Genomic DNA, 17,479 nt, shown 5'->3' with positions numbered 1-17,479 from the left:
ACTTATCTTCCCAGTGCTGCAGCGGCATGTGCTTTCACTTTGAACCAAACACTTTACAAATCATTCTGTTTCTGTCATATTTTTAGGAGGCTGTTATTGCAAAACGACTCTGATTTCTCTAAAGCGAGAAATGAGGAAAGGGGCTGAGGGGTCCTCAAAGGCATCTGGTAAAATGACAATTATCCTCTAGAGGGAAGAGACCGAGAGCAAACTCCACTTCACCTAAGATCTATAGACGGCAAAAGCCTATGAAAAGACCTCAGTGGTGTTGGTCTTTAGGGAAAGAGAATAATTTAAAATCAAAGTGAGATACTGCTGTCTGCCTTCTGGAATGGCTAATGGGTCTACATGGAATGAACACATGGTAGAAAAGCCTGGAGATATAGTTCAAAGATGGAAAGTGTCTGGAAGGCCTGTCCAAGCGGCTTGGGAATAGGAGTCCCATGATCTATCGGTCCCACCCTCAGTATTTACCAAATGGAAACACCCTTCACATGTCCTCTTTAAAATAGAAAACCATTCTCACACAGACTTACAAAAAGATGCTCGACAACAGCTTTGTGATTGTTCCAAACAGGAAATAAACCAAATGTCCCTCAACTAAAGACTGATTGACCATGGTACATTCATACGATGGAAAACTATTGAGTCATTAAAAAAAAATCATAGGACAGAAAAAAAATCAGTGGTTCAGGTGTGTGCAGCTGACTTCATTCCTGCAGTAGCTTTAAAGCTCAATCTACTCATTAAGACTTGGATGACGGATTTCAGAGTTTTACTCTATCGAAATCAAACTTTAATAACTAGGGAGAGAAGCGAAATAGGCAGGGGAACAAAGGTTTTGGGGAGAGAGAGATATAGATAGATAGATAGATAGATAGATAGATAGATAGATAGATAGAAACAATTGGTGTTGAGTAAGGCAGGCACCGGTGTGCGGAGGACTCTGGGAACTACCAGAGGACTCTGGGAACTACTGGAGAGGAAATGCTGTTGAATCTGGGCTTGGCAAGACCTGTAGAACTCTCCCAGGTGGCAGCTGGAGGGAGGGGAGACACCACAGCCACATGGGCTGTCCCTTACAAAGACAGATCTGTGCAGAGTCAGACGGCAGTGGACACGAACACTGGTGAGCCCTGGGACAAGGGTGGGGTTGTGTGTGGGCGATCATGGAAGGCCTCATTCCTGGCACGAATCCAAGAGCTGGATGAGAGCCCCTGATGGCGTATGACAGTTACCTGAGCCTATCAGGTGTGCTAAGTAGGGGGTGGACACAGGGAGGCAGAGACAAAGACATAAGGGCCACACTCAGTGCTACAGAGAGGAGCAAGCCATCACAGGGGCGGCCATCTAGCCTTATTAACATGGAAGACAATTGAAGATGTAACGCCTACACACTGGCTATACATGCCAGTGGCTACGGGTCAGGGCCATGTGCAGGAGGGAACATTTCCTGGATGGGAGAAGATTCTCTTGCTAGTTTAGAACTCCATGCCAGGTATTAGCAATGTCCGGGTGAGCACAATCTAAGCTCTTTGCATCTGCCTTCATCTCTCAAGGGTGATAATATAGTTATGTATTTACATTTAACTAAGAGACAAAAGCCAGAACGTGCGTGAGTACTGATGGGAGCTGAGTAGGGGCGCCACTCTCCCTAGAGAACTAGTTTTAACTATGTTTCAGTTTCGTCCAGGGCCTGTGGGATTGCGGCTACTTTTCATCTTGCTTTTCATCTAGCAAATCTAACGACCATTCCAGTGAATGTTTTTCAGTCAGGACATTCTTTCTTACATTACTTCAACTGCTTGGTGCCGGAGACTGCAAGATCAAAAGCCTTCCGAATGGGTATCTGTCCTTGATTTCTGGAGGACCTACTCTCATGGTGAACCTTTGTGAGCAAGACCCCTGGAGCAGAAGGCCTGACCCGGCTCCCTCTTGAAAACAAATGAACTCACCAGGAACACACATCTGGGCACGTGTGTAGAGCAAACCCTTGCCTGACTACGAAAAGCAATCTGAGGAGGTCAGATTGGAAAATGAGATCGCCACGTGGGCTAGGCTAGTCCCTTTCCTCTGGCAATACGGAAACCTTAAGAATGGCCAGTCGCCTCCGTCAGCACTCAGGGAAGGGGGCTGATTAATCCTTAGAAAAGACTCCAACCACGTGTGGAGATTAATTAAGCTGGGAACAAATGCAACTTAAATTACAAAATGATTGGCCGTCCCTCACGAGAGCTCTTAACAGGATCTGGGATGGGATGGTAGGAGTTTGGTCAGAGGCACACTCTGAGTCTTTGGCGGAAGCTGGGCCTGCAGAAGAAGTGGTGTTTACACCAACCTAAATGGGAACCTTTGCTACAGCTGTATGATAGCTCCAGGGGACAATTGTGTCCTGAAATAACAAGGTCTTCTTTAAAATGAATCCATATGTGCACTCAGCTTTATGATATATCTGATGTAGTGTGCCATTGGGAAAAGAGAAGAAAATACAGTTACAGAGAAGACACTGCAACACAAGTCCCCAAATAGAATGTGTGTTTGTGTGTGTGTGTGTAGGAATGTATCTTCAGTAGAATTGATGTGCATTCTTTGAATCGCGGGTGAGAGTAACAGGTATTTTCCCACGGGAGCGTGGTCCTGCCAGCGAAGTACGCAGGTGCCTCTCAGCTGTGGATTCCTTGAACTATCTTGCGAACAGCAAGGAGCTGTATGATTTAAGCCCAGAGGAAGCAGCCACCACCACCCCTTCCCATGCTTTCGAGACAACTGAGACACCTGCCTTCCACTGCTCCTGCGAAGTCTTTGAACCCAGTAATAAATGTTTGTGGAGATGAGTCCCTAGTGGGAGAAACTTAGGACTGATAAGCTCCTTCCAAGCAATAAGAAAAACTAGCTCGAAGTTTAAAAAAAAAAAAAACAACAAAACAAATCGCTCAGAGAGCACGCAAAGGTGTTTTGCGTGACTGCATGGCTCCTCTTCTTGAGAATAAATAAGGACGCCGCTTCTTTCACAGACCACTGTCTTAAAAACTGGGTCTTTCCATCTGTTGGTGCCGCCAGAGTAGAATGTGTGCGTGGTGTTTCTGCTTTTTAATAAACGCTTCCATGTTCGCATGTCAGAGCACTCAATTAAGGCGAAATGTCTCAGTCCGCCAGCTGCATAATGAGAAGACCCAGGCAGCCAGGTTTTCATTTCGGAAAAAAGCTAGTCATATTCAGGATTGAGAAGATGATGGCATCTCTGGGCTCCATTCCTCTTGATCTTAGCTGGGATGCTCTTCCTAAAGAACGTAGCAATTCAGCTTTTACACGTGGCACTGACAAGGTTTGCTTGTGAAGATGGAGAAACGAGGAAGGGATTTGAAGTCGTAGTCTTGTTTTCTCCCAAGAGATCTAGCATGTCACCGAGATCCTCCCAGTTAGGACCAGGTAATGATTGCCACGTGGTCCTCAGTGACAAACAGGGGTAGTCTGTGCCAGACCGAGAGGAGTCTCAAAGCAGACACAGGTCCCCTAGTCCTTTAGAGGACTAGAGCTTTGTAACTCAGATGCTTAGGACCAGGTAGGCCGCCCAGGGTAGAGACAGCGGAGAAAAGTGGCGGGGGGTTTGTTCTCTGGGACCCTGCTCCCACTGTCCCGCTTTATAGTGTGATCTGTCTTGCTAGGTGGGGATCAGGCTGCACAGAGTTCCCTCTGTGATTGGTCCATTGCCACTTCACCTACTAGCAGAGCTGTCGTAGCTGCAGCTAGGTTCTGGGGCCAGCTGGGTTGGAGTGGAACACCCTCACTGTTTTCCTTCTGGGGAGGGGAGCTCTTGATCACGTGATGAGAAAATTCCATCTCATCCAATAGATACCAGTTACAGGAGATGACATCAGTACAGAGGTGGGAACGGCAGTGGTGACATCAGTACAGAGGTGGGAACAGGAGTGGACAGACATACGTGTAGTACACAGACATACATGCACACAGTGCACAGACATACAAGCAAGGAAAACACTAATTCACATGAAATAAAAATAAAGATTGAAAGTAAAAAGAGAGAAGCTTTTAACATTATTTTCATTTTCTCATTTTATTAATAATATGACAATGAACATCTTTGCTGTTTGGCTTTGATAGTATATGTCCCCTAAGGTCCGTATGCTAAAAGGTTTGCATGCCAGCCTATGGTGCTACTGGGTGTTGCGTTAAGAGTTCTATCCCAGGGGTTAGAGAGATGGCTCAGTGGTTAAGAATGCTGGCTGCTCTTCCAGAGGTCCTGAGTTCAATTCCCAGCAACCACACAGTGGCTCACAACTATCTATAACTGTAGCCCCATGGGATCTGATGCCTTTTTCTGGTGTGTAGACATTCATGAGGATAAAACACCCATATACTTAAAATACACAAAGAAATAAAAAAAAAAAAGAGGGTTGGGGCCAACTAGAAGGAATCTGCCATTGGGGCTGTGTCCTTGAAGGAATTTTTGGAGGGTCCCTACCCCCTTTTAATTTTACTTTCCAACTTCCGTGAGAAGAACTTCTCTTATCAACACTTCTGCCACAGTGTTCTGTCTCTTTCCAGGCCCCAAAACACTGGAACCAATCGCCATGGGCTAAGACCTCTGAGCAGGAAACATTTTCTAAATTTGTTTTTTTTTTTAATTTGTGATTTTTCTAAAGATATTTTGTCATAGTAAGAGGAAGCTAACACACTTGTATCTGTATAGATCTTTAAAATTCTTCCTAAGAATTTGATCTGTAATTGCTTGTTAGTTCATTCTGACCCAGAGTTCTGGTCAAAAACCTACATTTTTCCCCCTCTCAGATCAGATTTTAAGTCCTGAAAACAGTGTAATACTTCTGATAATGGCACACAGATGCTCAGGCTGCTGTTTAATGCCACTTTAAGTCAAGAAGGAGACGCTTGCACTACAGGTGGAAAGCTTTTAATATCTGTCCAGTTCAGAGTGATGCTCAGCCCCCTGGGGACCAGCCTTGAAGGGAAGACATGTGTTTCTGAGTTCACTACTTCATACAAAGAACACTTCCTCCTTATGTTTTAGGAACTATTTTTTTTTTTTAAATACACAGCGTTTTGGTATAGAGCACCACTAAATGTCAGGCAACCAGCAAGCCAGAAACCCCATGTCACAGTTTCCTATCTAGTTAAACATCTCATGTCGCTGACAACGTTGTCTTGGCTGAAGAAGCATGGAAGGGGGTTTCTCTGTCCCCAGGGAAGGGAAAATTACATCCGGCTTCTTCATCTCTCTTCCCTGCTGTGATGATATTCAGTGGAGACACGATGTTTGCAGAGAGACTTTGGAAGGCATGGCTTTGAGTCGGAAGCTTGATATTTTTCATGGCTCTGTAGTTTAAAGGCCCGGGAAGTCTGGCATAGGAACCTGGAGTTCTCGTGAAGTTCCTGCAGATTCCTCAGTGGCACTGGCTTAGGCACCGCAGCTTTCTCTGCCCTACAGTGGTCTCTCTTGGCCACCCAGCTACCTCCAGCCTGCTCTGGAACCCATGACAAAGCGACGGAAACAAGCGTTCCTTTATAATCAAGGAGACGGAAGCCGTATGACTTCCTGGTGGTCCCAAGGCTAGTTAATAACAGCGCCCGTTTTCTAAACAAGCAGTATGATCACAGCACCTGAGCTACGAGCCCCTTGACACTTGCTTGCCTACATGTAATGATCTGCCCATCAAATAAATGCAAAGGGGTTCTTGTCCACCAACGAAAAGGTTCCAGGAGCCGCAGGAGATAACACAACGAATTGCTAAGGCTTGTTGGGCTGTGGTAAGACAGGAGAAGAAAATTACCACAAGCCCAGGAAGTGGGGGAGCAACTGTGACCCCGAAGTACACAGAGCATCACACAGTCTCAGACCCTTGGAGTCCAACGACCTCTGAAACACTGAGCCCAAGGATGGCCCTTTACCATTCACAGAGCACTTAGCCTTTCTCTCTCAAAATAGGGACACAATTATGACAGAAGCAAGAAAGAGCCTCAGCTCCAGAGAGCGCTTAGGTGCGTGCTGCAGATGACAACATGCTATAGTATGTTATATAGTATGATATATAGTATGCTATAGCTGTCCGTGTGATAGCTGCCTTTGCCACACAGCACGGGGCCAATCCGCGTTCCGAAATTCTTAAGTTGAAAAGAAAGAAATATAATAAGAGGCAGCAACCAGGAGGCTTCATGTGCTAACAGACTCTATTTCTATACTCGAGGGTGGTGCAAAATCGTACCATCTTGAAGTGGTTTGGAAGTATATTTTTTGAGGTCAGTCTCTACACAGAAAAAGGCTCATATTCATTCTAAGCATTAGTACCTGTTCTTTTCCCAGAGCTGCTTAGGCATGGCCCTTATTTGCAGCAGAGAAAACATGCCACACATATCCTAATGCATTTAGAAAGAAAACCGCTACGCTTTAGATACAGTGGAGACCTAAACCGCATGCTTAGCATTTTCATGACGGCAGTATACTTTATATTTTTCTCCCAGTCCTCTAGGAATTCGGCCCCAATAAACAATCTGAATGTCTTGAGATAGCTACAAAGGCTCCCTGTGAACATTTCCCCGAGTGTAAACTGTTGGGAGGCTGTTTGTATAATTCACGACAATCCTCAGTCTTGTGTCCCTTTTAATCTTGGTAAATCCATCGTACTGACAGATTCCTGCTTTGAGTTTATGCTTAAAGACTAGATTTATTTCTGCGACTTATCAGGAAGAAACAGGGAAATGAAACTGTACTTTCAGACATATGTAATTTGTTCTCTGCGCGTATTGGCTGAGATTTAACACCTCTGCGGTTTTCTCCCTTGAATTTGTTGAGGCTCATGCTAAACAGGGCAACCCTCCCTAGCCACGAGCCTTCTGGTGGGCTTCTGATAACATAACCTGACCATAGGAGCTCTTATTAATTCCTGGTAGCTATTTATTTATTTACTTAACTTATTTAATTATTGGTATCGCTTGGCATGCTTTTCTACCTCACACAAACTGGAAACCACAATTCCTGAGAATTTTAGGGATAGAGCACGGACAAACTACTATTATTTAAACACTTCTACATTCAGGTGAAATACATCCATAGCATTTTGGGCCAAAGCACTTGAACATGAAAAACAACGTATTTTCCTGTCCTCACTTCTGATTTCTGTTTATTTACGGTCGTGAGCTAAGTTTTGGAACGCTGCTGCATAGGGGGAGGGGACCCAAGAGACCGTCTACAATGATGACCTCTGTCACCCGTTGTATAGGCTCACAGGACATTAATATTGGAGAATCCACTGACTTCAAATCCATTTCCGGCCTGTAGCTACTGCCCCGGCGGAGGACCCGAGAATCTCTGCCTCGGGCTGGTTTTAAAAAAGCCTCCCAACTCTGTCCTGTGTTTCCAGTTTTCCTTTCTCCCCACTGCCATTTAATTTTATATAAGCATCTTTAAGAAAAAAGGCAAGCCACTCTTCACAACCTTCCACCAGTGTCCGTTGTAGGAGACATCGCCAGTGTTTCCTGGCAGACCAGACCCGAATAATCACACAGAAACTCTATTAATTACAACACTGCTTGGCCTATTAGCTCAGGCTTCTTATTAACTAACTCTCACATTTTAAATGAACCCATTTCTATTATTCTGTGTATCACTGCAAGGCTGCAGCCTACCGGTAAGGGTCCGGGCGTCTTTCTGCCTCCGCAGCACTCTGACTCCACCTATTCTCTCTCTCTTCCAGCCTGGCTATATTCTGCCCTACCATAGGTCAAAGCAGCTTTATTCATTAACCCATAAAAGCAACACATGTACAGAAGGACCTCCCACACCAGTCCGCCAACATAGAATGCAAATGGACTTGCTACCCGTGCATAGCAAGCTTGTACCACCTGGGTTTAGCCCACTCCCAAGTGGCATCTCTGCTATTGTCTCTGGCTTACACTCCGCACAGCCACCCCAGGCTTCTGCATATTTCTTCATCCTGAGCTCCTTCTCATTGGAAGGTTGCTGTCTGAAAATCTCCTTCTAGGTTGTTTCCACCCCTGGCTTATCCTATGAAACAGCGCTCAGAAGAGACATTCCCTCACCCGCCCGCGAAAATGCTACGCGCTTCCTCTCCCAACCACGCTACCACACCTCAGTCTTTTCTATTTTATTTTACTTACATATAAACTAACAGCTTTTACAGTGCTGAGGGTTTGGGGAGCTGTGGTTGTCGTCCTGCACCCTTCTTGAACTTAAGGTGAGTGACATCAACCTAATCAGTGTTGAGGGTGGCTTACCTTTCTTTGTGCTCTTAGCCTGGGGCGTTTAGGCCACTCTGTATACCCATAGCTCTTCTTTCATCTAGACTTCTGTTATCCCTATCACTAGAACAAACAAACGTAAGACCCCCTTATCCGAGCATAGGCCAGCCAGTCACTTACTTATGGTGGTTCCGGACTCAGGTCTGTTGAGGGAGCTGATGATGACAAAGCCGAACCCTTCGTTCTCCTTGCGGTGAATGACCACATCGCTAGTCTGCAGGCTGTGCGAGGCAAAGCCTTCAGGCGGCGAGGCATTGCTGCTGGGGGCGGCGTGGTTGCTGTTGGCGTAGGTGGCATAGTCACTGCGTGGAGAGCTGTGGTGGGTGGATACGGAGCCTGGACTCCTCCCATTCTCCGGGCAGGGCTCCCCTGAAACACATACCATGGTACATAGGGACTCAGTGGATTACTCAGAAGGAGCAGGCGCAAAGAGCGATCGGCTGACCTTCCCTCTAGAAATGCAGGGTGTTTGAAGGGCTATAGATCTCTAGTCCGCCAGGGCTTCACCAGCTGTTAGTCTTCACAAAAGTACGGAGACTCCCACCATTAGCCTCTTCCCACCCTATCAGTTCCCCCACCGCATCAGCCTCCCCCAACTCTTTTTTTTTTATTGAAAGAAAAAAAAAATTCCCGCCTCCTCCCAGCATCCCATTTCCTCCCCCTCCTCCCACTCTTCTCCTCCCCCTCCCCACTCCTCTCCCCCTCCCTCTCCAGTCCCAAGAGCAGTCAGGGTTCCCTGCCCTGTGGAAAGTCCAAGGTCCTCCCCCCTCCATCCAGGTCTAGGAAGGTGAACATCCAAACTGGCTAGGCTCCCACAAAGCCAAAACATGAAGTAGGATCAAAACCCAGTGCCATTGTCTTTGGCTTCTCATCAGCCCTCATTGTCCACCATGTTCAAAAAGTCCAGTTTTATCCCCCAACTCTTAACCACCTCCATCAGCCTCCTCTGAGGTTGGTACTTGCTTTTGTTTTTCTCTTGTTATGACTCCAAGTCCCAGAGACAAGACAACTTTTATATATTAGCCTCTTAGTTGCATAGTTACAGACTAAAGATGATGGGAAAACGAGTAGACAGAATCCCAAATTATCACAGGCATATGACTCACTGAAAGAATTGATAAAGGGGCTGGGAGGGATGGCTAAGAGGATGAGGTACTTGCTGTGTAATCATGAGGATCTGAGTTGAACCTCCAGAACTCATTTATAGGCAGACGCTAGAGCAGGCTTCTGGAGACAGAGATTGGCGAGTCCCCAGAAGCTCTCTGGCCAGCTGGAGCAGACAACAACAAACAACACAGAGAGACCCTGCTGCAAACAACGAGGAAGGTGAGAACAAGCCTGAGGCTGTCCCCTTAACCCCGCAAGTATGTGCCGAGGCACACATACTCCTGCGTCACGCTGGACACCTGTGAACTCTAGCATGTAGACACACAGGTTAAAAAAAAAACAAAGAGAAAAGCACCCATCTTCAGGACCTGCCCATGAAGCGTCTACTCATTTCTTGCACAGTAGGTCTGGGGAAGAGCAGGCGTAGGAATCGAAATCATAGTTATTGAGTTTTGGGAAACTCTGCTGTACCTGGAAGTGGGGCTAGCAACCCCAAGGATGACGGCACAAAGGGGACCAATGTCATTTTTTGTTTGTTTGTTTGCTTTTGTTTTTTGAGACAGGGTTTCTCTGTAGCTTCGGAGCCTGTCCTGGAACTAGCTCTTGGCTAGCCTGGCTTAGAACTCACAGAGATCCGCCTGCCTCTGCCTCCCGAGTGCTGGGATTAAAGGCCTGTGCCACCACCGCCTGGCTGTCATGTTTTTGTTTTAAGTCACAGTTTAACCCAGCAGTGGTGGTGGCGCACGCCTTTAATCCCAGCACTTGGGAGGCAGAGGCAGGTGGATGTCTGTGAGTTTGAGGCCAACCTGATCTACAAAGCGAGTTTCAGGACAGCCAGGGCTGCACAGAGAAACCCTGTCTCAGTAAACAATCAATAGCCACACTTCTATTGTAACGCCATCTAAGTGGGAACTGGACTTTTCCTTCTAAATAAAAGTGGTCTGTTTATTATTTCACAGGACAGTCATCAGTCACATCACAACAATGTAGTCTGAAGGAAAACAATAAATCAACTGAGGTTTTCGTTGAAAATTAGCTTGCACCCTCTGGATCAAATCCAGTATCAGGCTAACAAATTGTGAATGTTGAATCTCAACGGAGTGTTTGAAGTCTTTTTTCTAAATTTGCATCCCGTATTACAACAAACACTTTTTTAATTAATTAGCTAAACCTAACTAAGACTTCAAAAACGAAGCAAGCGTAATTGCGTGGCAATATGACAGGAAATTGGGAACAAAGAGAAGCTAGTTCATGGCTTTAATTACGATTTCGTGTGTGGGGGTGTTTTACCTGCATGTATGCATGTGCGCTGTGTACGTACATGCTCAGTGTCCATGGCCGTCAGAAGAGGGCACGGACCCCTGGAATTGGGAACACATGGTTGTGAGCTGCCACGTGGGTGCTGGGAATTGAACCCAGGTCCTCCGGAAGAGCAGTCAGTGCTTTTAACCACTGAGCCATCTGCCTCTAGTCCCAAGAAGCCCATTTTTGAAATGGAAGTTGGTCTGTCATCGAGAAGTATTTCTCGTTTTCCCTTCTCTAGGTGTTGGCAGGGAGCGGGATAAGAAGAGTAGACTCGTTCCTTAGAAACTGGGGTGAGAAACAGGACTGTTCCGCTTCCTTTTTATCAATCATCAGGGTACCAAAAATATCTGTCAAGTGGAATAATAAGAGGAAATGACCATAGTTCCCAGTTTCTCATGGGGCCTGTAGATGTTGACTCTTTTTTAGGATACTGGGACACATCTTGGGTGAAACGTTAAAATCGGTTGGCAGAAGGTCTCGGGAATCCTGTTAGTATCACAAGCTGCTGTTCCAGCCTTGTTAGTGTGGCGTGACTGGGAGGGAGATAAACTGGGAGGGGGGCTTGCTGGTTCTTATGCTCTTGGGTTGCATCCAGGAAGGAGATCGTGGGATGCCAGTGCCCCACTTCCCCCTTGTCTTTGTTGTATATGGAATTGTTTATGTCTTTCTATTACCATGTGTTGGCACAGGCCCAAGGCAAGTGGGTCATGTCTGAAACTCTGACCCCAAAGAAACCTGTCCTCACTGTAAGCTGATTCGTCTCAGGTATTTGCTAGAGATATAGGGAGCCAATGAACAACTCTGAAATAAGGACATCAGAGGGAAAAGAGACATCCAGGAGATGTTCTGTATACTGAAATTCAGAGAAAGAGTGGCATTTACTCATATACCAAGACATGAGAAGTAGCATTAAATTGTTGGGCGGTGGGGATGTCCACCTTTAATCCCAGAACAAGAGAGGCAGAGGCAGGAGGATCTCTGTGAGTGCAAGGCCAGCCTGGTCTATAGAGTGAGTTTCAGGATAGCCAGGGCTACACAGAGAAACCCTGCCTGTGTTTCTGTGCTCCCCTCCCCTGAAAAAGAGAAGCACGTTAAATCAGTTAAAATTTTGAAGAAAATGATGCAAATATGTTACTTAGTAATATACAAAGGTCTTATAAAATTAATTAGCTTTTGAGGGTAGTTTATTATGTCCGCTAAAGGGAGAGGAGGGCTCGTTTCCCTCTTGGTTTCTTCTAATTACAGAAGGACCGAGATTTACGCCAGCACTGTTACGATCTGACGCACCTGAGTTTTTAAGATATAATTAATTAATCTTTAAGACCAAAAGGTAATTTTCATTTGTGAGAAACACGCCGAGGTCATGAAAGAACGACATGTCCGTGTCCACGCCTTTCCCTGCTCTGAGCTAGAACTGCACGCTTCCCCCTGTGAAATGCGCCCCCCCCCCCCCTTGCTGGAAAGCATCCTTCAAAGTCGGGCTGTTATTGCCTTGGTGAAGCGCGCGTCCTTTAGCAGTCCTTGCGAAAGTTGGAAATGAAGTGATTAGAGATAGTCTTGGAGAAGAAAAACAAACAATTATTACGCTGCTGCATTAAGTTGGAAATCTCCAGAGTTAGTGGACCGAGTCACTAACTAAATGTCACAGGCAATGACAAGCGAGATCTCATTTTCTGGCTGTCATATTTCAAGGGGAGTTGAGAGCTGTGGTTGTCAGTAAATCAGCAACAAAGAAAAATTATGTGTCTTTGCAGTAAGTGGTTGGGAGTGACTAGACCGTGGTTTCTAGAGAGAGAGCGAGAGAATCCTAAGTCAATGCGAGTGGTCCTTGGGTAATAGAAAGGGTCAGATTCACCCTCAGGGTGCTTTCCTATTGCATCTGGACCCCTTTCCAAGCTCTTGAGAAACATCCTTTTGTCTTCAGCAAAATGAGCATGCTTTAAGTCGAGCCTTCCCAGGGTTGCTCCGGTCTCTGACACTTGGAGTGTGGTAGCACTGCTGTCTTTGAAAGGTTGCTATCAAATGCTTCCTATTCAGCTGCTCTCTCTCTCTGCCTTCCTTTCAAACCTCTCTGTGATGTAGTTATCAACATGGTTGCTCTAATACTACAGAAGGCCAGGTGTCTCAACACCACACACACGTTCAAGAATTACCAACCTCTTAGGGTATCGAATGCCTTTTGGCTCATACACACGGCCACTCAAAATCCAGTCACTTAGTGTTTCCTCGAGTCGAAGTTAAGTTTTAGGCTAGGTTCTGTGGTGTCCCCGCTGGTGCTACTGGAAACCATGGTGGCACTTTACTCCAAGAGATTCTTCCCTTGGGAGATTGGGGATGGCTGATGGTGGCTGCGGGTGGGAGGCCTTGGATGCGAACATTTGCCATTGGGGCTTGCTTCGTATCGGCTCATTGTTGGTTTAAACTTCTTACGTTGTTTCTTAAACCTAATTATCAATGTTTATAAATATGGAGAGCTGATAGGACTTGGGATTTACAATTTCTCTTGGTTTTCTGGAGCTGGGTCATGGCTGCCTGTTGTCTGGGGTCACCATGTTCCTGACACCTTCCCAATGCCTCTTGCAAATACTGAGTTTATTCATGTGCTCATTCGGTGAGGAATCCATATATCTAAGAGGACCTTGTCCTCAGCCAGAGCCTTCATCTCCTCTCTGGACCTCATTCTCCGTAGCAGGACTTGAGGATTCTGTGAACCAGACGGACTGTGCCCGCCTCCAGACTGTAATGGGGTGTATCTTGCCTTGAAGCAGAGCTAGGACCGTGGGGCACACACATGACTAGCGCCTGACACCGGGGATATGGTGTCCACGCAGATAGATAGCCTCAGTACCTCCCTGGAGCAGGGCAGTCCTGGACAGGATGGGGCAGCCCTGGGTGTGGCTTTGCCTGCCTTTGTGTAGGCAGGGCTGGTTTGTACGCATCAAAGCAGACGGCTTACTAGATGGACGAGATGCTCAGGAAGGATGAGGAAATTCACTCAGGGCGACCAAGCCCGAGGGCTGGTCTGACAGTGCTTCCGAGGGGCTCCCCTTCCTTCACGCTGGGCCAAGGATTCAATTCTCCTTGGATGAGGAAGAAAGATGCCGATGGCATAGAGACTGACCGCAACCTGTTTTGATTAAGCCATAAAACTTAGTTTAATCCATTCTCGATTCTTCAGGGATGCCTTACTCTCAGACAAAGAGTGGATATCCCAAACAACGTGTCATTAGGTTAAACACCTCGGTGCTGAGCTACCAAACACATAAATATTTATACTCTTGGCACAGTAATTAAAGCCACTCTCTTAATATCATTTAGGGAGGAAAAAATAAGTAACCAAATACTGGAGCTGGTGATATGGATAAGACAGCTCTCAAAACTAGTTCAATGTACAAGATTTGTGCTTGTGATTCCCTAGGAAAGACGCTCGAGGTTCACTAAATCACTTGTTCTTTAACTCAGCAATTTATTTCTTATTTTTGATGACTTAGCTTGAAGTTGAAGAATTTTGCCTTTCTGCTTTTAGCATGTACATGTTTTTCAGAATTTAATATTTGGAGCAGGCTTTGTGTTATTTAATTTTTGCCCAACGTTACCAACCTAGCTGTATGCCGTGGTGTAAATTCCCACAAGAAGCGGTGTATCTGCTCAAGCCCAGGCCAGGGTAAGATTGAGGGGTGCAATCTCTGCACCATCCCCCAGCTCCCTGGCTCCAGACAGTGTTGCTGTGAGAAAATACACCAGCCATGTTTTCCCTATGCCTTTGTTTCTGCTGAACTGAATGCTCACTTCCTGCCAGCTCTGGACCCTCCCATCCTAAGCCAGGCTTGGTCACATTCATCTGGAATTTGTCCTTTTTCACTTTGAAGAAATGGCAGATAAGAGGAAGTTTGCTTTCCTATGCCTGGTAGATTTCTTCTACCTTGTTTTAAGGCATTTTTTTTTTTAACTCTCAAAGCATCCTGTCTTGACTTTAATAATTTCCAGTGCCTATGGTGTTTTCAAGGCGTCTAGATGAACACGGGATCTCTCACAGTGCGAGCAATGCGGAGCGGAACGCTATCAAGAATTAAATGCACTCCCAGTGCTCTCGGAAGCCTAGCAGAGAGAAGCTGGCCAGAACTGCAGCAAAGAGAACTTTACAGAAGTCACGTGGCCTTACAAAGGGCAGGACTATCTTTGTGCAACATTGGGCCTTTACTCCAACAGCTTGGGTTGATTAGAACAAAATTTAATTTGCAATAATCAGCCAGTGGCAAGGAGAGCATGAAATGATGCTGCTATACTGGATTTTCACTTTGCAGTATATTTCCGTATGAATCGGTTATCTTTTTAATTTATCTTCAGGTTGCAGTATGTATAGCACAGCAAACTTTATTATTTTTTTTAAATCACTCTGTAGGGAAGAGAGGCCGTTAGATGCTAACCAAGCAGGCACTGTCTCCTTCCTGGCCACTCGCTCAAGGAGAAGGCGTAATTCAAAGTGTTTTATTTCTCCGGGTCAAGTGGTATGCCATGAATTTTGGAGACAAACGGCACCTGTAGCAAAGCCTCCATCCAGCGCGAGATCTGTTGTGGTCTCTGCTGGCCAAGTCTGTGGAGTCGTCTGACTTGCTTTTGGAAATGGTTGCCCTGCACAAAGGCTAACTTCTACGGGACCCAAAGAAGACAAAATACTTAGTCCAAGTATTAAACCTTAATGCTTTGTTTTCACCCACAGCGTGTGATGACCAGGTGGCCTTTAAAAAGTCCTGGTGTTAGATACAAACACATATGGAAGGATTAGGGAGTGACAGCCATCAATGACCCGTCTTTGGTTTGTCTCTGGGAGGGGGTATAGTTTCTTAAAGTGGAATTTGGAGTTGATAATTTGATGTGGGAGTGTCATATATCAATCTGTTGATTTCATTGGTTAAGGAATAAAGAAACTGCCTAGGCCCCTTGATAGGCCCACCCTTAGGTGGGTGGAGTAAACAGAACAGAATGCTGGGAGGAAGAAGCTGAGTGAAGTGAGTCGCCATGATTTTCCCACTCCAGGCAGATGCAGGTTAAGATCATTCCTGGTAAGCCAGATCGTGGGCTACACAGATTGTAAGAAATGGGCTAGTCCAGGTGCGAGAGTTAGCAGAGAAGAGGCTAGATATAATGGGTCAAGCGGTGTTTAAAAGAATACAGTGTCCGTGTAATTATTTCGGGCATAAGCTAAGCTAGCCATGTGGGCGGCCCGGTGAGGGGGGACGCAGCCCCGCCGCTCCTATAATTTCTACAATAATTCCTTAAAAGTGAAGACGGACACCAGAGATAAGTCCACCTTGGCATCGATGCTAACTGCCTGTGGACTATTAGGCAAGCTATTATTTCTTGGTCCTTAGTCTCCTTATCTGTGACGCAATCCTAGTTTTAGAATCGAGTCTGTAGGAAGGAGTTTGGGGGGCTGAGGAGATATAGGCCAGTGGGCTTCTGGGACAGAGAGTGAGGGGCCATGGCTGGGATTTTGGCTTCTGTGATTCACCAAAGTCTCATCAGGTCTTAGGGAAAAATCTGTAATGCCAACACCATTCTTGCCCCCTGGGAAAAGAACTCTCCACTGGGACTTGATAATGAAGAGAAGCAAATGAGAAAATATTATGAATATAGGAGCTGACTTTTAAGTATATGTCTTCGGTGGGTTCTTTTTGAAGCCAAGGAAATAGCTGTAAAGGGAATAATTACTTCTAATTTATCTGTTTCATAAGCTTAGAGCTATGTGAATTGTGTTTTCTCAGCATGAGAGCTGTCGATCCCATATAGGCTGGTAGGTGTGTTGTTACCTTTTATCAGGAGCTACAATGAAAGCTCATTTTCCATCTTGGTTTCCTTATTTCCGCATAAAAAACGATGTAGATTTTTTTGTTTGTAAACACAATGAGAACCATTTTCAAAAGGCCTATTTTCCATTATTATAATGTTTTCCTCATAACAAGCCTGTACCAAAGAGCACGGAGCAGACACAATTGAACCAGCCCCAGGCTTCTCAGGGAAATTTTAATGACTACATTTGGAATGTACTCCTCAAAGCCTGTATTAGCGCGGTTGAAAGCTGCATTTTGGGAAACAGTTACTTGTAGAACACCTAGCTTGTTTCTTTCCCTATATAACACAGAAACCAATTTGAGGTTTGTTTATGGTTCCCCACTTATCTCCCTAGAGCATCACACTGCCTCCCTCCCATCCCTCGCAGCACCCCCCCGCACTACACACCTCCACAGTACACACCTCCACAGAGCTCCCCTCGCTGCCCCCCACAGTACACACCTCCACAGTACACACCTCCACAGTACACACCTCCACAGTACACACCTCCACAGAGCTGCCCTGCTGCCCCTCCACAGTACACACCTCCACAGTACACACCTCCACAGAGTTCCCCTGCTGTTCCCCACAGTACACACCTCCACAGTACACACCTCCACAGAGCTCCCCTCGCTGCCCCTCCACAGTACACACCTCCACAGTACACACCTCCACAGTACACACCTCCACAGAGCTCCCCTCGCTGCCCCTCTACAGTACACACCTCCACAGTACACACCTCCACAGAGCTGCCCTGCTGCCCCTCCAGTACACACCTCCACAGTACACACCTCCACCATACATACCTCCACAGAGTTCCCCTGCTGTTCCCCACAGTACACACCTCCACAGTACACACCTCCACAGAGCTCCCTTCGCTGCCCCTCCACAGTACACACCTCCACAGTACACACCTCCACAGTACACACCTCCACAGAGCTGC

At 46.2% G+C, this 17,479-nt stretch overlaps 1 protein-coding gene across 5 annotated transcripts in view; it reads right to left on the bottom strand.

The window, feature by feature from the left end:
- The window catches only part of LOC121434623 (membrane-associated guanylate kinase, WW and PDZ domain-containing protein 2), a 1,272,606-nt gene that overhangs the window by 110,525 nt on the left and 1,144,602 nt on the right, over window positions 1-17,479 (bottom strand). For all 5 annotated transcript variants that reach the window (XM_041633542.1, XM_041633543.1, XM_041633545.1 and 2 more), the window contains one exon: window positions 8,413-8,661. In XM_041633542.1, the coding sequence (XP_041489476.1) occupies window positions 8,413-8,661 (249 nt within the window). The remainder of the gene's footprint in view (window positions 1-8,412; window positions 8,662-17,479) is intronic.

This window comes from Microtus oregoni, unplaced genomic scaffold (assembly GCF_018167655.1).
Source record: "Microtus oregoni isolate MIOR12 unplaced genomic scaffold, Mior012 000044F_ref0000062, whole genome shotgun sequence".
NCBI classification, from domain to species: Eukaryota; Metazoa; Chordata; class Mammalia; order Rodentia; family Cricetidae; genus Microtus; species Microtus oregoni.
Note: the sequence above shows the minus strand (reverse complement) of the source record. Positions and strands in the feature narration are given on the sequence as shown.